Below are 22,121 nucleotides of genomic sequence, written 5' to 3' on the forward strand. Positions count from 1 at the left end.
TACCAATAAAAATGACTTTTCCCCAAAAATAAATAATTTTAATTTAATTTAAAAAATAATTTAAAGTTCATTTTTACCAGAAACTTCCGACACTCCAAAATTCATTTGCACAAAAAACTTTAATCGTTATTTGTCTATTTTTTTAGTTTACACTTTGATCAACAACTGAACATTACTCGTAGGTAGACGGCTTAATATAGAACAACACTGGATAAAAAAAATAATTTTTTAAACATAAATTCATAACTATCAATTTTTCATAGTAATAATAATAATAATTAATATTTTAACCGACAAATTTCTTTTAACGAAATGTCGTTTTTTCTTTTTCTATAAATAAATGTAACTTTAATAATAAATAAATATTATTAAACACACAAAAAAAGGTAAAAGTAGCGACTTATTCTCTCCTATTTCTTACAATATTCATTTTTTTTTCTCTTTAACTAATAATGATAATAATGATCCGTTAGTGAATTCTCAAACGGAAAGCAAAAACGAGACCACATCAAGGCACTTTGCAATTTTCACGCTTATTTACACAAGAAAATTGCTCATCGGCCTTGATCGTGATCCATTTGTTTTGTTTTTATTTAATTTTTTTTTTTGCAACGCGGCTACGTGCATGTCTGGTGCACTCTTTTGCATGTCATAATCAATCTAACTGATAAATAGAGTGTTAACAACAATGTAAAACAACAAAACTTGGGTGCTTTCTTTTTTTTTCTTGCAAATTTCTTTTGTGTGATTGCGTGATTTGTTTAGAAACTTTGTAGAAATATTTTATGAATGAATGATTTTTTGCTGTTTCTCTTCGTTTTTCTGCTAATTTAATTAAATATTTACGTTATTAATTATAATAAATACGTTTTTAATTTAGAGCAAGTGTTAATTATGTTATAAATTATTATGTTTTATGTAATATTTATGTTTTTTTTTTCTTCTATGGAGTAAACTAGTTTTTACGGCATGTTGAGCAATTTTTAAGAATGCTTTCTTTTTCTTACGAACTTATCTGGGTTAGTTGGATGGATTTCTTTAGACAGCAGCGGTGTAATGTTGATCGTAGTAGTATCGGTAGGGATCGACTGAGGCAGTTGCAGCAGCTTTGGCGGGGCGAACGACGTAAGCGTTTCGTCTAGATTTGGAGAAAATTTAAAGAAAATGCGTTAAAATCGATTTTTATGATTTTTTCTAAAGAAAATTATAAAAATTATTTAAAGAATATTTTTAAAAAATTAATTTTTAATCTTTTTTTTAATAATTTTTTTTACATAAACTTTGATAATTTTTTACTTTTTCGTCAAAAATTTTCTTTTGAGTAAAAATTTGACTAAAAAAAATTTTTAGAAAGCAAAAATTCATCGCTGAACTTGAAAACAACAATATGAATTTTAACAAATTTTGGTTCAGAGACGAATTTTTAACAGATTTTTCCTTTAATAAAATATTATTGAGTAAAAACTTTACTTTAAAAACAAATTATTGATTAAAAAATTTTCAAAATTCAATTCAAAAATTTAAAAAAAATATATTTATAATGTTGAATTTTTCCTTAAAAAATTTTATTTTTTACTTTTATATTATTTTCATAGAAAAATCGGAAATTTAAATTAGGTGCCTATATATTGTATACTTATATATTTTTTATTAATTCACTAAAATTATTAAATAAAAAAATAATTCAAAAAAAAAATTAAATTATTTTAAAAAAAATTAAAACATTTTTTTTTAATTTTTAACTGATTCTTAACATAAAAAAAATAATTTACATTTTTTTTTAAATATTTTTCATTTAAGAAATTAGTAAAAAATATATTTAAGCAATTTGATAAGTTTATTATTTTAAATCAGTCAAAAAAAATTTTAAAATTCTGAATTTTTTTGATAAATATATTTTTTTTTTTTCATTAAAAAAATTAGAAAATTTAACTTGATTCATTATCAAACCGTCTTGAAAATAAAAATTTCTGTAAAAACTCAAAATTTAATTAAAAACCAACTCACCGGTTATGATCTCCAGCATGAACTTGGAAGCTAGTTTCCTCATGATGGTCACTTGAGAAGATTTTTTTCAAAGCAATGATGCCAGCAATTGTTAAAGCGACCTATTTTCGCACGAAAAACTCAAAATTTTCTCTCAACTCATAAAAAATTCTTTGAAAAAATTTTACCTTACTGATAACCAAAGCTTTTCCAGCGATCATGGCAAGAGCTTTCAATCCCAAGGGACCGGCAATACCCATGGCAGTCAACAAAGCAGCGATAATGTAACGCGTATGTCCGTTCTTCTTGTCTCCCGATCCACGGGCTTCGCTCATATCGACGCGAACAAAGTGCGTCTTGAACAAATCGCCGAATTTTTGGATCAGAGCCCGATCAATACCACTAAAGTCGCTTAGTGTACGTGGGTCATTGAAACCTTCGATGACTTCGTCAGACGAGACATTTTGCTTTACCAATCGAACTCCGTCGAAAATTTGAATGGAATCCTTTGAAATTAATTTTAATAATTAATTTTAATTATTTTAAATAAAAAAATAAAATTTAATTTAAATTAATTAAAATTTTAAATAATTAATAATCAAATTAAATAAAATAACAAAAAAAATTATTTAATAATTAATTTTTTAAAAAATAATTAATTTTTTAAAAATTATTATTAATTAATTTTTAAATAATTCAATTTTAATAAATAATTTTTTAAATAAATTTAATTAACTAAAAATTAATTATTTAAAAAAATATTTAATTAATTTTTTAAAATTGTTTCTTAATAATTTTTTTAAATTTTTTCTAAAATATTTTTTTTTAATTTTCACACCTGTTCAATAGCTCTGGAAATTCCGTGCAAAGCTTTTCCCTTGAGACATTTGACGAAATCTTCGGTATCTTGGCAGTCGTCGTAGACTTTTTGGATGACAGCGAATTCCGGTGAGATGTCTGAGATACTCTTGGCTTGCGAGGCAGCATTTTCCGCGGGTTTTTGGCTGTGAACAGCAGCTCCATAAGCACTTGAAGCCACAGCAACAACGAGGAATTTCACGACAAATTGGTTCATTTTATTTTTTGCTTTTTTTCTGCACCACAAACTTCTCGAGGAGAGCTTTTTCAATTGTTATCACTGCACTAACTCAATACAAACTGAACGTCAATAATCAGTGCGAACGGCTTTTAAATGCATCTTTAATGCTCTGCTTAATCTTAGATATTGTGAGTGATACGATAGAGTTGTTTGTTGTTTTATTTTTCGTTTCTTTCTCTCTTTTTCCTTTCGATGCGCTGCGGTGCTGCTTGCGGGCACGTGCTTCGTGTGCAGCGATAACTTGTGACGTAAGTATGCCAATTCATGCAAAATTTGATTAATCGATGGAAACGAAGACAAAATGCAAGTTTTCATGGACAAGTAGAGCGATTGAGAGGGATTTTGTGATTTTTTGTCAATTTTTAACTAAAAAAACCTGAAATTGATAAAAAAAAACAAGTTTAAGTATCCAAATTTTTTTGAAACAATTAATCCTTAATATTTAAGGATTTAATATGAATCATTTAAAAAGATGCAAAATAGACTTAAAATCCTGTCTAAAAGTAGAAGGGATAATAATTTTAATTTTTTTGGAACATAGTCTCCTTAATGAGTAATCATATTCATATAAAAAGATTAATTTTTGTCACAAAAGTCACAGTCAAGCTCAAACATCAGAACAACAAGGAACAAAAAATTTAAATTAAAAAATCTAATTAATTTTTTTTTTATTTAAAAATTAAATTAATTTTTTTTATTTAAAAATTAAATTAATTTTTTTTTATTTAAAAATTAAATTAATTTTTTTTTATTTAAAAATTAAATTAATTTTTTTTATTTAAAAATTAAATTAATTTTTTTTTATTTAAAAATTAAATTAATTTTTTTTATTTAAAAATTAAATTAATTTTTTTATTTAAAAATTAAATTTTTTTTATTTAAAAATAAAAAATAATTTATTTAATTAATTTAAAAAAAATCACATTTCCTGTATCTTCTTTTGTACTTCAGTAAATTTCCATGCAGTACGATCAAGATATGGGCCAAGTGATTTTTAACAAAAACACCTCAAAGCCTTAAAAATTAGACATTTCTTTCGCTAAATTATCGCTCGTACAACAATTTCATTTAAAATTTGTAGTACGGTGACGATTTGGGGGAAGAAGAGTCTCAAAACAACAAAAAATTTTTTTTAAACAATTTTCTTACATTAATTTTGAATTTTTGAGTCCCAAATAATTTCTCGTAGAACAATTTTTATTAAATATCTTGTAGTACGGTAATGATTTGGGGTTTAAATTTAAAAAAAATCATCAAAAATCAAATTTTTTACTCTTTTAAGATTTTTACTCGAGAATTAGTTGCTAAATCTTCGCAAGTACAATAATAATTAATCAAAAAATTTATAGTACGGTGAAGATTTGGGGGTTGAGACTCGAGCAATCAACAAAAAATTCAATAAAATGCATCAAAAAAGAAAAACAAATAAAAGTAGAAACAGTTAAACGATAGAAAAATGATATATTCGCATCACATAATAATGTAGGTTTAGTACGAAAGTGAAACTTGCTTCTTTTTATTGCTAGAAATGCAATTGACTATAACAAATAGTGACTTAATTAACGGATAATTTATTGTTTAGCATTAAATTGACGTTTTTTTATGGAAATATTTGAATTTTTCTATTTTTTTTTATAAAAATTTAATATTATTGAGAATCAATTTAATTTTTTATCAAGCTCAAAAACAAATATATTTTTAAAAAATTAAATTAATTAATTAGTAAATTATTTTAAAAAATTAATTAATTTTAAGAAAAATAAATTGTTTCAAATTAGTAAAAAAAATCAAGTAGAAATTTCTCAAAACTATCTGAAATTTATGGAATTTTTTAAACCAAAAATTAATTTTAACCGTTTAAAATTTGAAAATTGCCATGTCACTAATTCAAATCGGTTTAAATAAATATTTTTTTTTATTTTAAGAAAAAATTGTAAGAAATGTTAAGAGGATTCGAGTGTTTCAATTTTTCTCAAAATTATTTAAATTTATATTAAAAATTATGAAAAAAAGAAAAAATTACCGTTAAAATTTGTAAATCGCCTTTCGCGCTAATTCAAATCGGGAATAATCGGTTCAAAAGCTTAAAATTCTCTTAAATTTAATTAAAAATCATAAAAAAATCCATTCGAAAATTGTCTTTCCAAGAACTTTACCTTAAAACATCACCATTAAAAGTAAAATCAAATTGTGTCACGCCACTTGCATTTCATTAAAAACGATCTACTCTTCTAATTTTTTTTCCTTCAACGATGCCATCCATCAACTTACCAACAACGTGTGTGAACATCGCTCGCATGCATTTCTTGCACGGCTAATAATTAAAGTGTGCAGAAACCGTTCGATGATACAATTAATTAGAAATTCTGATATTTACCTTAAAAAGCAAATATTACAAATTTTAATTTTAAGAGGAAAATATCACGCAATCCGAGCCATAAAGATAAAAAATATGTGAAAGTGACACTCATCTCAACCGCTTAATTTTTTGAAAAAAATATTAAAAAGAAAAATCTAAAAATATCTCAAAACAGATGATTTCCGTCAATTTAGTTTAGTTTTCTTTAGTAAATAAAAATCGTCTCAAGATGCTCGACGAAAACTCTTTTCACATCAATTCTTTTCCGCGTGAAATCCTCATCGAAGTTTTTCGGTACATCGACGAGCTGGCAGATCGTCATAACGCGATGTTAGTTTGCAAATATTGGTACGAAATCCTCCAAGATCCCTGTTTTATGCACACTTGCCCCGAAATTCTCACGATGAAATATTACGACGTCTCACCGGATTGCGAGCTTGTGAAGATTTTCTTCTACAGCAGTCGACAATTTAACCAAATTTGCTTGAACGGCTTAAGTTGGGAGGACACAAACGAACAATTTATGCAAGAATTCGTCAAATATGTCGCACGAAATGCGCGGATTGTCTTTCACAATCACAGTCTCGAATGGCGACACTACTTTCTACTTTTTCCCAAAATGACGGAATTGCGATTGGAATTACTCGAGGGCATCAAAGATTTTGAGCAATTTCCGTCGGAGCTGAATACGGTAGTTATCAAATCCGTCGATCCCAAAGAAGTTGACTTAACGAAGCCGATTTTTAAGCAAATCAAGTGTTTAAGATCTTTTAAGACTTTGTTCAAAATCGTTCCTGACGAGAAAATTCCCGAAAACGGGTTGAAATTAGAACTTGATGAAGCAGTAAAAGTTCATTTAACAAAAATTTGTGACTTGAAAAGCGTTAAAATTGCCACAGGATCAAATCTACTCCGAACAGAGCCTTTAACTTTTCGTGACATCATTAAAATAGTGATAACTGAACCGATTCCCATCAAAATCGAGCATTTGAGTGCTTTTCCCAAGTTACGAGACTTTCGCGTGGACTACAGCGAAGATCCTTCCAACAAAACAACATCTTGTAAATTCACTCATGAAATTTTTCAATGTTCCTCCGTTAAAAAAGTCTCTTTTGAACTTCCTCGAGGCACGGAAATCGATTTTTGCAAGCAATGTTTCGAAACGATGTTACAAAGTTTCCCGAATCTGCAAAGACTTCACTTGGAAAACGGTCAATACTCGAATCGGGCGATGCTTTTGACGTTAATTGACAAATATTGCCCCTCGCTGCGAACGTTGAAGCTGCTGCATAAGCTTTCGCCGCACGATCATGCCATAATTTTACCGGATGGAGGTCCCGTGATTGGAATTTTAAAGAAATTGCAGAAAATTCATCTTTATAATTTGGTTCTCGATCATTTGCGGGATTGGCCTTTGTTACCTGACCTCAAAGCAGTAACTTTTATCTTCATTCGTTTCCCCGAACAACTTTCGGCGTGGAAGAGTTTCGTCAGTAATTCACCAAAAATCCGAAAATTGCAAATTTTGAGCAGATTTGGCATGGTAGAGACGCAAGATCCGATCCCGAGTCATCGTCACATCGAAGAAATCGTCAAAGGGCTTGATAATTTGCAGGAACTCGTCTTGCGTTTCAATAAATTAACTTGTGAGAGTTTAGAACCGATTTTCACGTACAACAGAAGTTTAAAAAATATCACGTTGTCAACGATGGGAGCTCCAACTCCAATCTTTAAGCTGGAACATGTCTTTGAACTTTTCAAGAGACTTCCACGTTTGGAGACTTTTGCACTGAAATTCATCTACTTTGAAAATGCTCAGTACTGCGAAAAGTATCATCGTTGCTATCGATGGGATTACCAATCGCCCCCGGATCACTTAAGGGAGTCATTTTACAATTATCGCGATGTTCGAGCAACAATTGCTTATATCAGAGCTTTTTTGATGCCGCACGATGAAAATTACAAAGGACCCGTTCACAGCTTGGGATGCGATAATGTCGATGATATCAACGAATATTTGGAAGACCAAATTGTGACAATTGATAGAATTCAATGAAAAATTGCTTTTTACTAAAAAAAAAAATATTTAAAAAGGGAGCTTTGATTTTTTTCTTTTTCTAAACTGATAATTAGCAAAATTTCTGGGTTGGAACAAAAAAATCATAATTTTTGCTCGTTTTTGTATCGTTGTGTGTTAATCAAATACAGAAAAAAAAATTATGAAAGAAAGAGAAAGAGTGAAATGAAGATGAGTCGGGTAGTAGACCGGTAAAAAAAATTATGTGACATTGAACATTTGGTTGTTATTAAAAATGGACATGCCATGTTTCAATTAGTAATTATCGTGCAATTGATGCATTGGCAAGAGAAAGTGTAAAGTAAAGCTTTTACGACTTTTTACTTCATTAAGTGATAAAAAAAATCATTTTCATAAAAAAATGAGAGCTTTTAAAACTGATTTGATGGAAAAAAATTTTTTTCTTGATTTTAAGATCTCATTAGACTTTGAAAAAGCATTTTTTGTGATATGAGAAGCTAAAATTGATAAATTTTGATTTAAATTTCTTATAAAATTGCTTCAAATGTACCAAAAATGTTGAAAATATTGAATTTTCTTGAATTTTTTTAACTTTAGTTGTTGTTGTTGTATTTTTTTCCATCGTTGTAGATGATATATTCGATTCATTGTTCATGGTTCAGGGCTAGTTTACTAAATTTTAACGTTTTTAATCACATAGTCTTTGGCTTTCTTTTTAAATTGAGTCAATGTCAATACAATAGTATCACAGGTTTTAGTCAATTCGTTGAAAAGTGATGCTCCCTTGTAAAAAACTGAATTTATTTGAAGATTTTGTGATATTCGTAGTTGGTTATTGCTCCTCAATGAGTAATTCCTCGCCGATATGTGACATGTTAACTTTCAGATAATCTGGCAAGAGATCCTTGGCGACCCTTGGAAGCTCATTTGTTGTTTGACACTCATTAATTCAGTTTGTTTCAACATATCGCTAATTCTGGTATACCAATTTGAATCTGTCAGTGACCTCAATGCTTGATTTTGCACCCTCTGTCATTTAATTTTTTTCATAAAATTTGAATTTTTACCTCTCAAACCTTTTTTTGATTCCATAAATCGATCTAAAATTACATTTAAAGATCTTTTAATTTAAATTATATTTAAAGGAATTCAAATATTTAGAAAAATTATCAAAAAAATCAACCCAGAACCCTTTTAACCCCATGCTGGCGAGATGCAATAGTACAAGTTCAATTTCCCTCCAGCGCCATAGCAATCATAAATGTTCCTTATTGACTGATCCGGAGGCGGTGCGAAGGTTTGATTCACATAAAGGAACTGAAAAGTATAAATTTTTTAGAAAAACATCCAAAAACAACTAAAAAAGTTCTTACAATTCTTTCTTCTGGCTTCAATTTGAGAAATCTGTGAATAAATTTGATCACCCAGTCAACTTGCTTCTCCTGATCCACTGCCCATCGTTTATTTTTCATAATTGGAGAACTTCCGACTGCATTCAAGTAGATATCGACTGTGAAGAAAAAACAAATTTTAGATTTTTTTAAAGGAAATTCATGATTTTCTTACTTTTGCTGTTGTTACTTGGAGCTGCAGGTGTTTCGGGCTTCTGTTCCTTGCTTTCGGGCTCTTGTTGTTGACTAGCTTCTGTTTCCGACATTTTATGTCCTTTAAAAGGATGAAATTACAGGAATTTTTGCGATTTTTTGTTTACAGAATTTATTTATTATCAGTTTCAGCCGACTCAATTGTAGTTCAGCATGTCGCCGCACTTCCGCTTTGGTGGCGCCAAACAGGATATTGACATGCTGACTGCAGCGCCATCTGACGGAGCTTATCAATTTCATTCGTCTCAATTTTTGGCTTGTTTTGTTCCATTTTCGACCGTTTTTTCACGACATTTCAGAAAACGAAACGTCAACATCCGAAATTCTCCAAAGATTTTGCGGAAAAAAGCCTCGTTACTCCTCCAAAACGACAGAAATCTCTTCCAAAATGAACTCAGCTTCGAAAGTAGGCGAAATTTTCACGGCAGCTGGCAACGCATTCAACCAATTGGGAAATCTGACGGCACAATTGCAGGCACAGGACTCGCTTTCCGGGTAAGAAATTTTTTGTAAGGCATAAAAACATAAAATCACTAACAAAAAATACGCAAAAATTCAGGAGCAAATGGACAGATGAAGAAATTGAAATGCTCCGTGCATCCATTACGAGATTCAGTGAAGATTTAAATAAAGTTAGTTTACGGATAAAGGGGCGGACTGTGTAAGTTCCTTCATCTGTTCGTTCTCAAAACGCAGCAGAAATTAATTTTTCCCCGCTTTTCTTTAATTTTAGCGCCCAAATTAGACAAACACTCAAGAAGAAAGCGTTCGAAGATGCAGGTTTGCCAGTTCCGAAGCAGCAGCAACAAGTTCTCAAGTCTCCAACATCGACAACGACGACACAAGTGACAAAAGAACTCAAATCGCCGCAACAGGATCAAATGTTGGCGCAGCATCAGCAAGAAATTACGCTGAATCGACTGAATGCTGATGTCGATAACTTTGATTCTGCCGTCAAGATGGAATTTGAAGCGGGTCCCGAGGAAGTGGTCGGGTGAAATCAGGAGATGCACGACTATTACTTTTAATTTTGTACCTTTTTTACACCGATTTTTTTTCTCGCGCATCTCAACATCGACGAAAATGGGGAAATATTAGCAAAAAATGGACGAACATTAAGCGCTACTATGACTAAAAGTATCTTTAATTGTGTAAGAAATTAAAAAGTAAGAAAAAATAATTGTAATTAACTCAAGTAATAAAACAAAAATAAATAAGATGTAAAAATTCTATCGAATGATGGTTTTTTCTATGATAATTAAAGTCGTAAATTTTTTTTTTATATTTTATTTTAACAAAATTTACCGAAAATCTATTAATTTCGTCAATTATTTATTATTTTTTTTTAATTTTAATATAAAATATTCAAAAGTTTACCTAAAAAATTTTAATATATTTAAAAATTTATTTTTTTTTTTTTTTTTTTGAATATGGAGCCATAAACAAATTTTAAAATATGTATTTTCAAAAATATTAATTTTTTTTTAATTAAAGATTTTTTTGAACTAAAAATTTTTAAAAACTTAAGATTTTCGTAGAAAAAATATTCTAATTTAACTTGAATCAGGTAAAAAGTAAATGTTTAAAAATTTAACGGTCATTTTTTGAATTGACATTTTCAAATTTTTATTGAAAAATGTTTAAATTTGTAAAGAAAAATATTATTTTTTTTTCTTAATTTTCTAAGTTTATGTACAAAATTCTTACAAATTACAAAAAATAATATTTTTTCTTCTAAAAAAAAAAGAATAAACATAAATGTCAATTCAAAAATTGACCGTTAAAAAATTTGAAAATCGCTCTTTAGCTAATTCAAATTTTCACCTTGACAAAAATTAATTCTTCAAAAAATTAAATAAAGTTCAAGATCGTTAACGAACGTTATCTCACTAAAAAAAAATACATACCTTTAGTCATGTGAGGTTATAACCCGCTGATAATAAATTTTTTGGTCGATTTTTATTCAGTTTTGTCTTATTTTACATTGAATAAAGACTTCTTTTTTTACTAAAATGATTAAATTTTTTAATATTTTTGTGTTAATTCAATTTTTGTGCATTTCACACGTTTTAAGCGTAATTTATCAATGCGGCTTCAAACCAACAAGTTCTGCGGAATTAGTTTTTCGAGAACTCATGAACTTTTATTCCGTAGATTGTGACGTCACGGGACTAAATCTCACGAGAGAAAACTCCAAAATTCATCCACAATCGGAACTTCCGAACAACGTGACAAAATTCAACCTTCTGCAAGGTCAAAATGTAGTTCCCGTTCTTTCATCCGGAATTTGTGAAGTTTTTCCAAATTTAGAGGAATATTCAGCTTCAAACAGTGGCGTTGAAGAAATTCAAGAAGATGCGTTCCTTGCTTGCACAAATCTGCGTGACTTAAGTTTAAATGATAATAAATTAAAAGTTTTAAAAGTCGAATGGTTTCGAGAAATGCCAAAATTGAACATTTTATTCGTCAGATCGAATTTTTTGTATGACTTGGATATGGAAGGAATTTTAGAAATTGCACCGAAATTCAGTCAAATTTTCTTAAACGACAATAATTTGAAATGTAGTCGATTGCAGGAGATTTTGGAGCTTTTGAAGAGCAGATTTGTAATTGCTCGAACAGCGGTTTGGCAATTTAGAACACGTGACTATACCACAGATGAGATTGAGGGCAATGTTTGTTTATCTGATGAAAATTGGGCTTTGGAGCTGTCGAAAGAATCAGAATTTGTGAAAAATTCAACGAAAATTGAAATTAAAAATGTTAATTTAATGGAAATTTAAATTTAATTAAAAAAATAGTAAAATTTTAATTAAATTTTTTAAACTAAAATAAAAATTTTATTAACAAAATAATAATTTAAAAAAATAAAATTGATTTAAAAAAAAATTAAATTTATTTTTTAATTAAATAAAAGAATTTAATAAAAACTTAAATTAAAAAAAAATTATGTGCCTAAATTATAAAAAAAATTAAAAAATATTCTAAATATTTTTTTCATATTTTTCAAAATTTTTTAAAAAATTTTTCAGTTCAAGTGATTAATAATTTTTTCGATTGATTTTCTAAATTTAAGTAAATAATAAATAAAAATAAAGTTAAATGAATTCTCATAAAAATTTAAAAAAAATTATTAAAAATTTGTAATTTTAAAAAATAAATAAAATAAATACAAAAAATTAAAATGAAAAATAATTTTTAAAAATTTTTGTTAAATTTTTGTAAAAAACTTTTGATGGATTTCAAAGCTAAAATTAAATAAATATTCATTCTAAAGATGATTTCCATCAAAATCTCCTTGATTTTTGAAGAAATAAAAAAAAATTTTTCGGTCATGAAATTTTTCAAGTCAAGATCTAACAAACTTTTGATGGATTTCAAAGCTAAAATTAAATAAATATTCATTCTAAAGATGATTTCCATCAAAATCTCCTTGATTTTTGAAGAAATAAAAAAAAATTTTTTCCTTGACCGTTTTTAGAAAAAAAAATTAAAACGGTCATGAAATTTTTCAAGTCAAGATCTAACAAACTTTTAATGGAGTTCAAAGCTAAAATTAAATAAATATTCATTCTAAAGATGATTTTCATCAAAATCTCCTTAATTTTTAAATAAAAAAAAAGTTTTTGGGGCACAGCGTTACTGACACAAGTCGAACAAGTCGAATTTAATACCACATTTTTTCTTCTAAATTCAGTAAAAAAAAAATTATTAAAAAATAGTTTAAAAAATAAATTTAATTTAAAATAAAAATAACTTTTTAATTAATTATAATTAAAAATAATTTAATTCATAGAATTTTTTAAAGTATAAAACAAAAATGTTATTAAAAAAATAATTTAAAAAGATAAAATTGATTTGAAAAAAAAATTATTTTTTTAATTAAATAAAAGAGTTTAATTTAAAAAAAAAATTTGTGCCTAAATTGTAAAAAAAAATAAAAAATATTCTAAATATTTTATTCATATCATTAAATTAATTAAAAATTTTCAGTTCAAGTGATTAATAATTTTTTCGATTGATTTTCTAAATTTAAATAAATAATAAATTAAAATAAAGTCAAATGAGTTCTCATTAAAAATCAAAAAATGATTAAAAATTTGTAATTTAAAAAAAAATAAATAAATATAAAAAACTAAAATAAAAATATTTTTTTTAAAATAAAATTTCTTAATTAAAAAAAACAATAAAATATTGCCATAAAATCTGGATTTCAATAATTAAAAAACCCACAAAATATTTTCATATATATAATCTGTTTTATTATAATTAAGACTTTTTTCACTTTCTTTACAAATAAAAACTTGTCTTAGGTTAAAAATCAAAAAAAAAGTTACGAATGTTGTTGTTGTGTAAATCTCCAATATTTTTCTTCCAAATCGTCTCATAAGATTTTCCTACATATATTTTTTTTCTTTGATACAAATATATTTTTGATAAAATATCACTAAAACTAACTTTTTTTTTTAGTTATATTTTTTTTTCAATAAAACAATCATTCATCTCTTCTTTTTTTCTTTAGTTAGGTAAATTTGATTTCCTTATGAGCTAAAAGGGTTTTTTTTCTTCTTAAAATCTACAACAATAAATGTTTTTTTGTGTGTGAAAGTGTGTTGTGTGTTTAGTGTGCGAATATTTAACAAAATGATATATTTTTCTCAGACATTTCTTTGTTCTCTAATAATTTTTTTTTAAATATTTATATAAATTTTTCATTTTTTTTAAACACTTACTTAATATGCAATTGATTGATTAGTCTTTGTGTATAGGTATGTGGGGAGCTTATTTTGTGAGGTGTGAGTGTAAAAATCTGCTCTAAACAGCTCAACATGGAAAGTACGGAGGAATACTTCATTTTCTTCTTTTTTTAGAATAAACTGCCAACTCAGACTTTTTCATTAATTTAAATAAAAATTATTTTTTTTAGAAAATTTTAACAGTCACTTCTACATAGAAAGTTACAAAAATTCGTTTTTTTTGTGTGTTTTGTGATTTTAGTGCGTTAATTTTTTTTTTCGTTAAATATAATTGTTAATTCTCTTGATAAAAGTATTTTTTTAGTACGTTACACATTCCTTTCCTGCATTTTTTTCGTTTTTCTTTTTTAATTCACATTCCATCAACAAGGGGACAGAAACACAAAATAAAAATTAATAAAAAAAAAATATCTAAAAATTTTACAGCATCAAATGTTATTCCAGCGTATCGGCTTTGTTGATGTCCATGATGTAGATGTCCTCGTGATTTTGCAGCACAAAATCGACAAATGCATTTATGGGCGCCACTTCATCCAACGACATTTGATTATTTTTTGCATAAACTAGATTTGGTGCAAAGACAATTGCGAGATTGGACGATGTCATCTTGTTGAAATCTTTGCGATCCATGACCTGAAAAAAATTTTTTTAATGAGATTTAATTTGTTTTTATTTTTAAAAAAATAAAAAAAAATGATTTAAAATTTATAAAAATTAAAAACATTTAAATTAATTAATTAAATTTAAATATGAAAAATTAATTAAAAATATAATAAAATTTAATTAATTTAAATTTTTTTTAAAAATTAATGAAAAATTAAAAAAAAAATAATTAATTTTAAAAATAAATAAAAGCTAAAAAAAATTAATAAATTGAACTTGAATAACAAAAGTTAATTAAAAATAATTAAAGCTTAATATCAAAAATAAAAATATAATTAATTTAAATAATTTTATTAAATTTATTTAAATAAAATTAAATTGATTTTTTAAATTAATGAACGTTAAAAAATAAATTAATTAATTAAACTTCAATGACAAAAATAAATTAAAAGAAAAAATAAAAATAAATTAAAAAATTAATGAAAATTTAAAAAATAAATTAATAAACTTAACTTGAATAACAAAAATTAATTAATAAATTAAACTAATTTTAAAAATCAATAAGAGTTAAAAAATTATCAATGTATTCAATAAAAAAATAATTAAAAATAAAATAAAATAAATTTTAAAAATTAATAAAAATAAATTAATTTATTTAATTTTAATATCAAAATTTAAAAAAATAAAAAAAAAAAATAATTTTAAAAATATTTTTTAAAATTTTTTGTTAAAATTTTAACTTACCTTGACTAAAAACTCTACTAAATATTTGAAAAGTTCATAATTTTCCACAGGCAGCTTCTCTCTTAAGATAAGCTTGACATTTCGCGATCGCTCTTCTTTAGGCCAATCTAAAAATAATTAAAAAAATTTATGTTTAAAATGGATTTTCTCGAAATTTTTATGAAACTCACTCAAAAACTCGATAATTTCATCGTACAACTCGAACGTCAGAAGCGGTTCTTGCAATTCCCGCAAAAAAGTCTTCAGCAACGACGAGACATCGTGCGTATTTTCGTCGCACAATTGCACTTCCTTGCCCGCATTGATGACCTCCTTCAGTTCCATGATGCGCGTTTTGTTGCCAGACCTCCGAAAAATGCCCTCCGTATCGATAACATCGGACAACGCCAAGTGATCGACGCACATCCGCACCACGGGAGGAATGTAATTCAAGCACGGACTGTTGTCGTTGATGAACTTAAGCGTGACACCGAATTGCGTCGTTTTTGGTAATTGACTGAGGGACAAGTTGGATGCGTGAATTGCGGCAATGCGACTTTTGGAGTTTGCGTTGATGGAATCGTCAAACTCGCGAACGCCCTCGGGCACGTTCAGGTGCTTCAGGCCGAGCATTTGCTTGAGTTCGTCGAGCGACGACGTGTAAATGAGCTTTTTGCGGAACTTTTCGCTGACTATGGGCCGAAAGAACCACCAAATGCAGCGGAAAACTGTCGTCGGATGCACGACATACAACTGCTTGAGGTTTTTCTTGAAATTCCGATCTAATTCCTTGTACGAGTGCCATAAGAACGTCGTTGACGGCTTACTGTTCTCCTTGAGGCCCTGATGAAAGTACGCAATACTGTAGTCGTTTTGCACATATTGTTCTATCGTTTTCTTTATAAACCTAAAAGAAGCGAAAAATTACGTGAAAAAAATTTAAAGTCATTGAATTTAATTATTTTTACTCAGATTTGTCATTTCAGTGGGAAACAATTAAAATTTAAATTTGAATTAAAATTAAATAATTAAATTAATTAAAATTAAAATTAAATTTAAAATTAATATAATTTTAATTAATTAATTTTTAAAAATTTAAAATTTGAATTAAATTTTTTTTTAATTAATTAAAAATTTTTTTTTAAATTAATATTTAATTCAAAACTAAAAAAAAAAAATTTAATAAAATAAATAAAAAAAATATAAATTAATTTTTTAAATTTTTTAAATAATTTTTTTTTAATTAAAATAAATTTAATTTAATTAATTTTAAATTAAATAAAATTTTTTTAAATTTAAATAAATTTAATTAAATTTAATTTTAAATTAAATAAAAATAATTTAAAAATTAATATTAATTTTTGTAATTTTTAAAAAATTAAATTAATTTAAAATATTTTTTGAATTTTAATTTTTAATTAAATTAATTAAATTAATTAAATTTAATTTAAAAATTATTAATTAATTTAATTTATTTTTTTTTTTTAATTTAAATATTTTAAATTTAATTATAAATTTTTTAATTAAAATAATTTTTTTTTTTTTTTAATTAATTAATTAATTATTTTATAATTTTTAATTAATTAATTAAATTTAAAAAAAAATAAATAAATTATTTGGTTAATAATAATTTTTTCTCTTATAAAAATCCTCGTGCAACAAAAAAAATAATTAAATTAAAAAATATTCGAGAAAACTCACTGTATAAAATCATCCTGACTAATTCTCTTGCGATCGGGTAACTTGCACGCATAAATTGCAATAATAGGCTGTCCCTGCGTATCTGTTCCAATGTGGTCGATAAACTTAAATCTCGCAAAATCACTTTGGGCACGAATTTCTTCGTCAATTTCGGGTTCTGCGGGTTTCAATTGTTCCTCATAGTTGTCTGCTTCAAGGCCTTTAATGTCGTTGTCCGAGTTGAAATCTCCTGAAAAACGAAAAAAATCATAAAAATTAAAAATTTCTAAAAATTTGTTAGAAAAAAAACCTTCTGCGAACCATAAACACTTCATTTTGCACGAAAAATCAAACAAAAATTAACATTATTATCACCAAGTCTGTTATCTGCTCGCGACAAATTTCGTTCAAATTGAAAGTGTAAATAAATATTTTACGTTTGCCTTGCATTTCGTGTAAATGTTCGAGCAAGGCTGTCAAAGGCCTTATGTTTTTTGTTAATTGTTTTGATAAAAACTATTTTATCAGTGGGTGTAAAAAAAAATGTCTAATCGAATGACAATATACAAACAACAAAACACTCACACACAATAAAGAAATTGCTGACGACTCAAGGTCTTTCTTCCACCAAAAAAATTTTTTTTTTCTTGCACTTCCGTTTTTCGTGCTCGCAATTGAAGGCAAAAATTCGATCTTACCTGATTGAAAAGTGTCGTCATCGAAGAGCACATCAGCGGAGTTCAGGAGTTGGGGCGGAGGAGCCTGCGACAATTCCGTGTCGTCAAACTCCAAATTTGGCTCGTAGTCGTGAAAGTCCGAGAGAGATGCGGGCGGCTCATTGTCACACATCTCTGGGCAGTCAGAGAACGGATGGATTGCGACACTAGCTGGATTTATTTTGATTTTTTCTGCCTTTTTCGCTGAGACACTAATTATTATGACGAGATACTAATACGGTACTGTGTTGCCTCGAACCGAACACTCGAATGATTTGTTTTCGAATTAGGGGTGAAGGGGGTAAGTTTATAAATGGGGCACTTTGATACACTCACATTTTTTGACAAATTTTTATCCATTTAGAGCAAGATTTGACAAAAATTGCTTTGACACAGTTTTTGACATAGTTTTTGACACAGTTTTGTTCTTGATTTAGTTTTCAAATTAAAACTGTGTCAAAGAAAAAAAAATTTTTCAGTTTAAATTTTTTTGCAGTTTTGAGTTATAAAATGATTAAAAATGATAAATTAGAGCCCTCTGACAAATTTTTATCCATTTAGAGCAAGATTTGACAAAAATTGCTTTGACACAGTTTTTGACATAGTTTTTGACACAGTTTTGTTCTTGATTTAGTTTTCAAATCAAAACTGTGTCAAAGAAAAAAAAATTTTTTCAGTTTAAATTTTTTTGCAGTTTTGAGTTATAAAATGATTAAAAATGATAAATTAGAGCCCTCTGACAAATTTTTATCCATTTAGAGCAAGATTTGACAAAAATTGCTTTGACACAGTTTTTGACATAGTTTTTGACACAGTTTTGTTCTTGATTTAGTTTTCAAATCAAAACTGTGTCAAAGAAAAAAAATTTTTTCAGTTTAAATTTTTTTGCAGTTTTGAGTTATAAAATGATTAAAAATGATAAATTAGAGCCCTCTGACAAATTTTTATCCATTTAGAGCAAGATTTGACAAAAATTGCTTTGACACAGTTTTTGACATAGTTTTTGACACAGTTTTGTTCTTGATTTAGTTTTCAAATCAAAACTGTGTCAAAGAAAAAAAAATTTTTTCAGTTTAAATTTTTTTGCAGTTTTGAGTTATAAAATGATTAAAAATGATAAATTAGAGCCCTCTGACAAATTTTTATCCATTTAGAGCAAGATTTGACAAAAATTGCTTTGACACAGTTTTTGACATAGTTTTTGACACAGTTTTGTTCTTGATTTAGTTTTCAAATCAAAACTGTGTCAAAGAAAAAAAAATTTTTCAGTTTAAATTTTTTTGCAGTTTTGAGTTATAAAATGATTAAAAATGATAAATTAGAGCCCTCTGACAAATTTTTATCCATTTAGAGCAAGATTTGACAAAAATTGCTTTGACACAGTTTTTGACATAGTTTTTGACACAGTTTTGTTCTTGATTTAGTTTTCAAATCAAAACTGTGTCAAAGAAAAAAAAATTTTTCAGTTTAAATTTTTTTGCAGTTTTGAGTTATAAAATGATTAAAAATGATAAATTAGAGCCCTCTGACAAATTTTTATCCATTTAGAGCAAGATTTGACAAAAATTGCTTTGACACAGTTTTGTTTTTTGACACAGTTTTGTTCTTGATTTAGTTTTCAAATCAAAACTGTGTCAAAGAAAAAAAAAAATTTCAGTTTAAATTTTTTTGCAGTTTTGAGTTATAAAATGATTAAAAATGATAAATTAGAGCCCTCTGACAAATTTTTATCCATTTAGAGCAAGATTTGACAAAAATTGCTTTGACACAATTTTTGACATAGTTTTTGATTTAGTTTTGCTCTTGATTTAGTTTTCAAATCAAAACTGTGTCAAAGAAAATTTTAATTTTCAGTTTAAATTTTTTTGCAGTTTTGAGTTATAAAATGATTAAAAATGATAAATTAGAGTTCTCTGACAAATTTTTATCCATTTGGAGCAAGATTTGACAAAAATTGCTTTGACACAGTTTTGTTCTTGATTTAGTTTTCAAATCAAAACTGTGTCAAAGAAAAAAAAATTTTTCAGTTTAAATTTTTTTGCAGTTTTGAGTTATAAAATGATTAAAAATGATAAATTAGAGCCCTCTGACAAATTTTTATCCATTTAGAGCAAGATTTGACAAAAATTGCTTTGACACAGTTTTGTTCTTGATTTAGTTTTCAAATCAAAACTGTGTCAAAGAAAAAAAAATTTTTCAGTTTAAATTTTTTTGCAGTTTTGAGTTAAAAAATGATTAAAAATGATAAATTAGAGCCCTCTGACAAATTTTTATCCATTTGGAGCAAGATTTGACAAAATAGCTTTGACACAGTTTTTGACACAGTTTTTTTGCTCTTGATTTAGTTTTTAAAACAAAACTATGTCAAAGAAATTTTTTTTTTCAGTTTCAATTTTTTTTGCAGTTTTTAGTTACAAAATGATTAAAAATGAATAAATTAGAGCCCATTTGATAAATATTTATCAATTTGGGGCAAAAAATTTTTTTTTTTTAAATTTTACCCCATTCTCCCCTATAATGAGTTAATTTTAATGAATTAGCAAATGGCAATTTTCAATATTAATTTCATTCGTCTCACCAAATGTTTACGTTGAATCAGCATAAAGGCGAGTTAATTGCCTCGTATGTCTCGTACAGACATTGCACGTTTATCTCGTGCTCGTGTTTAGCGTATGTCATGTACAGATATGAGACGTACTCCGTACCGAACCTCGTACCGTAACTCGTGAATTAGCAAATTGGCGAATTTCTGCTCAAATGTCAGCAATTTTTTGACAAGGCGCACTTGGAGGTTCCCCGCAAAAGCTTTTGCAGCCGAATTTTTGTGGATTTTTGTCTTAAAAAGCGCTGAATAACCGTCAAAATGGACGAACGATCGTTAGAAGAGGCTCGTCCCGAAAAGTCTTTGGGCCTGCTGACACGTAGATTCGTGGAATTAATGATAACGAGTGACAATGGGATTCTGGATTTGAAACAGGTAGGGCAAACATTTTCCGCTTAAAGTGCATTTTTAATCAAATTTTGTCTCCGCAGGCGGCAATCGTGCTAAATATCACGCAAAAACGCCGGATTTACGACATCACGAACGTCCTGGAAGGCGTCGGCTTGATACGAAAAGCGAGCAAAAACTCCGTGCAATGGCTGTAAGTTGTACGACGACCGTGACGTGATGTTGTTGTGGCGCGCTTTCAATGCCAAAAATGATTTTTAAATTTTTTCCGTATTTTTTTTCAGGGGAAGTTCGGGCAACGAGGTACAAGGACTGCTGGAAAGCACAAAAATTCAAATGATTCGACAGCAAATGTTCAAGGCGCACGAAGAGGAACTCGATCGGCATCTGAAATACATTCAGCAAAATCTGAAAACGACGAAAAATGATCCGATTAATCGATCTTTCGGGTATGTGACGCGCGACGACTTGCTGAAAACTTATGGGAACGATCGCACGATCCTCACAATACGAAATCACAAGGAAGTGCATAAGCCGGGATTGTTAACGGACGACGACGAGGGCAATGTGATACTGAATCGCGCACTAATTGTCACCTCCGAAGGGCAATTGGATGTTCGACTGGTGTCGTCGACGGGCGATTCGTACAAAAGTATCGAAAAACCAACGGAAAATGGCACCGCAACAACGGAAATGGACGAAAAATCGACAGTTAAGCAACTAAAAGTGCGCTCAAAACGAAAACAAGACCTAACAACGGGACTGAGAGTGACAAAGAGACCTGCTAAGGACACAAAAAGTGCCGCTGAAGAGTCTTCCGAGAGCGAAACCGAAACAGATATCGAACTGAAGGAATCTGCCGTGATAATTCTCGGTGAAATGGTCGATCCGAGCAAGGAGAAATTTGCTTTGCGTGAGTTTGAACGTTAGTTTCGCTGCAATTTGATGGAAATCTCTGCAATTAAATTTATTTCTTTTTAATTTTTCACAAAAAAAAATTAGTAAATCCAGCGATGATTCGTCTCAATCCGCCGGCACACACGGAATATCAGACGTTTAGTTTGTACGACGACGAGGGCATTATCGACTTGTTCGATATCGAGGGTCAAACGGAAGCCAAGGGAAATCGATATGATGACGGAGACTCAAGTAACGGCGCAAGCAGTCAAGATTTCGTATGATAGTCAATGAACCTGTAGTTAGATAGGTAGAAAAAGATTTATTTCAGATGTAACCTCATCATTACTAATAGAGTAACTAAAAAGCGATTTAATAACCAAATGAAAAAATTATAGAGATAAAAAAAAAGAGAAATTTAATATAAATAAAATGTCACGAAATGAGAAATTTAGCTAAAAATGGAAGTTTAAAAAGGTAAAAAAAAATTAATAGATAGAATTCAGATCAAAAATTAATTTTTTTTAAAGAAAATATTTTTTTTTTTTTTTTTTGTAAAATTATGAAAAAAATATTTTATTTTTTTTATAAAAAAATAGTTCAGGAACAAATTTTCTCTTTTTGTTTTAGGACAAATTAAAATTATCTTTTTTTTCTTTTTTTTAATCAAGAGTTTTCTTAAAAAAATGATAAAATTAATTATAATAAC

At 27.7% G+C, this 22,121-nt stretch overlaps 5 protein-coding genes across 7 annotated transcripts; 2 read left to right on the top strand and 3 right to left on the bottom strand.

The window, feature by feature from the left end:
- Positions 1-1,038: 1,038 nt before the first annotated feature.
- LOC134828482 (uncharacterized) lies at positions 1,039-3,061 on the bottom strand. The gene is made up of 4 exons (XM_063841462.1): positions 2,825-3,061; positions 2,175-2,492; positions 2,008-2,108; positions 1,039-1,138 (listed from the first exon to the last, which is right to left on the bottom strand). Exons 1-4 carry the CDS (start codon positions 3,059-3,061, stop codon positions 1,039-1,041), a joined length of 756 nt encoding a protein of 251 aa, XP_063697532.1.
- Positions 3,062-8,600: 5,539 nt separating this feature from the next.
- On the bottom strand, positions 8,601-9,238 carry LOC134831847 (autophagy protein 12-like). The gene is made up of 3 exons (XM_063845669.1): positions 9,049-9,238; positions 8,856-8,992; positions 8,601-8,799 (listed from the first exon to the last, which is right to left on the bottom strand). Exons 1-3 carry the CDS (start codon positions 9,137-9,139, stop codon positions 8,677-8,679), a joined length of 351 nt encoding a protein of 116 aa, XP_063701739.1. The 5' UTR covers positions 9,140-9,238; the 3' UTR covers positions 8,601-8,676.
- A 142-nt stretch (positions 9,239-9,380) lies between these two features.
- Positions 9,381-10,316, top strand: LOC134831160 (chromatin complexes subunit BAP18). Of its 2 annotated transcripts, XM_063844820.1 has the most exons (3): positions 9,381-9,581; positions 9,646-9,747; positions 9,820-10,316. In XM_063844820.1, the coding sequence occupies exons 1-3, from the start codon at positions 9,475-9,477 to the stop codon at positions 10,082-10,084; spliced, it is 474 nt and encodes a 157-aa protein (XP_063700890.1). In that variant the 5' UTR covers positions 9,381-9,474; the 3' UTR covers positions 10,085-10,316. The 2 variants fall into 2 exon arrangements, with proteins under 2 accessions (XP_063700890.1, XP_063700891.1); XM_063844821.1 differs by lacking the exon at positions 9,646-9,747.
- Positions 10,317-13,355: 3,039 nt separating this feature from the next.
- Positions 13,356-17,792, bottom strand: LOC134830994 (rho GTPase-activating protein 68F). Its single transcript, XM_063844617.1, has 5 exons — positions 17,548-17,792; positions 16,871-17,099; positions 15,361-16,076; positions 15,191-15,297; positions 13,356-14,476 (listed from the first exon to the last, which is right to left on the bottom strand). The coding sequence occupies exons 1-5, from the start codon at positions 17,696-17,698 to the stop codon at positions 14,279-14,281; spliced, it is 1,401 nt and encodes a 466-aa protein (XP_063700687.1). The 5' UTR covers positions 17,699-17,792; the 3' UTR covers positions 13,356-14,278.
- A 2,543-nt stretch (positions 17,793-20,335) lies between these two features.
- On the top strand, positions 20,336-21,853 carry LOC134830995 (transcription factor E2F5). Of its 2 annotated transcripts, none has more exons than XM_063844618.1 (4): positions 20,336-20,542; positions 20,599-20,708; positions 20,800-21,440; positions 21,518-21,853. In XM_063844618.1, exons 1-4 carry the CDS (start codon positions 20,429-20,431, stop codon positions 21,694-21,696), a joined length of 1,044 nt encoding a protein of 347 aa, XP_063700688.1. In that variant the 5' UTR covers positions 20,336-20,428; the 3' UTR covers positions 21,697-21,853. The 2 variants fall into 2 exon arrangements, with proteins under 2 accessions (XP_063700688.1, XP_063700690.1); XM_063844620.1 differs by having other exon boundaries at positions 20,800-21,428.
- The last annotated feature ends 268 nt before the right edge of the window (positions 21,854-22,121 follow it).

This window comes from Culicoides brevitarsis, chromosome 2, assembly GCF_036172545.1.
Source record: "Culicoides brevitarsis isolate CSIRO-B50_1 chromosome 2, AGI_CSIRO_Cbre_v1, whole genome shotgun sequence".
NCBI classification, from domain to species: Eukaryota; Metazoa; Arthropoda; class Insecta; order Diptera; family Ceratopogonidae; genus Culicoides; species Culicoides brevitarsis.

Excerpts from the sequence above, each read along its gene's own strand:
- LOC134830995 (XM_063844618.1), top strand. The coding sequence starts at position 20,429 with ATGGACGAACGATCGTTAGAAGAGGCTCGTCCCGAAAAGTCTTTGGGC. Across the intron at positions 20,543-20,598 it reads GGATTCTGGATTTGAAACAG|GCGGCAATCGTGCTAAATAT; the intron begins GTAGGGCAAACA and ends TTGTCTCCGCAG. Across the intron at positions 20,709-20,799 it reads AAAAACTCCGTGCAATGGCT|GGGAAGTTCGGGCAACGAGG; the intron begins GTAAGTTGTACG and ends ATTTTTTTTCAG.
- LOC134831847 (XM_063845669.1), bottom strand. The coding sequence starts at position 9,139 with ATGTCGGAAACAGAAGCTAGTCAACAACAAGAGCCCGAAAGCAAGGAA. Across the intron at positions 8,993-9,048 it reads TCCAAGTAACAACAGCAAAA|TCGATATCTACTTGAATGCA; the intron begins GTAAGAAAATCA and ends TTTTCTTCACAG. Across the intron at positions 8,800-8,855 it reads TGAAGCCAGAAGAAAGAATT|TTCCTTTATGTGAATCAAAC; the intron begins GTAAGAACTTTT and ends TATACTTTTCAG.
- LOC134831160 (XM_063844820.1), top strand. The coding sequence starts at position 9,475 with ATGAACTCAGCTTCGAAAGTAGGCGAAATTTTCACGGCAGCTGGCAAC. Across the intron at positions 9,582-9,645 it reads GCACAGGACTCGCTTTCCGG|GAGCAAATGGACAGATGAAG; the intron begins GTAAGAAATTTT and ends GCAAAAATTCAG. Across the intron at positions 9,748-9,819 it reads CGGATAAAGGGGCGGACTGT|CGCCCAAATTAGACAAACAC; the intron begins GTAAGTTCCTTC and ends CTTTAATTTTAG.
- LOC134828482 (XM_063841462.1), bottom strand. The coding sequence starts at position 3,061 with ATGAACCAATTTGTCGTGAAATTCCTCGTTGTTGCTGTGGCTTCAAGT. Across the intron at positions 2,109-2,174 it reads AAGCTTTGGTTATCAGTAAG|GTCGCTTTAACAATTGCTGG; the intron begins GTAAAATTTTTT and ends GTGCGAAAATAG. Across the intron at positions 1,139-2,007 it reads CATGCTGGAGATCATAACCG|ACGAAACGCTTACGTCGTTC; the intron begins GTGAGTTGGTTT and ends CTCCAAATCTAG.
- LOC134830994 (XM_063844617.1), bottom strand. The coding sequence starts at position 17,698 with ATGTGTGACAATGAGCCGCCCGCATCTCTCTCGGACTTTCACGACTAC. Across the intron at positions 16,077-16,870 it reads AGTCAGGATGATTTTATACA|GTTTATAAAGAAAACGATAG; the intron begins GTGAGTTTTCTC and ends CGCTTCTTTTAG. Across the intron at positions 14,477-15,190 it reads TAGTAGAGTTTTTAGTCAAG|GTCATGGATCGCAAAGATTT; the intron begins GTAAGTTAAAAT and ends AATTTTTTTCAG.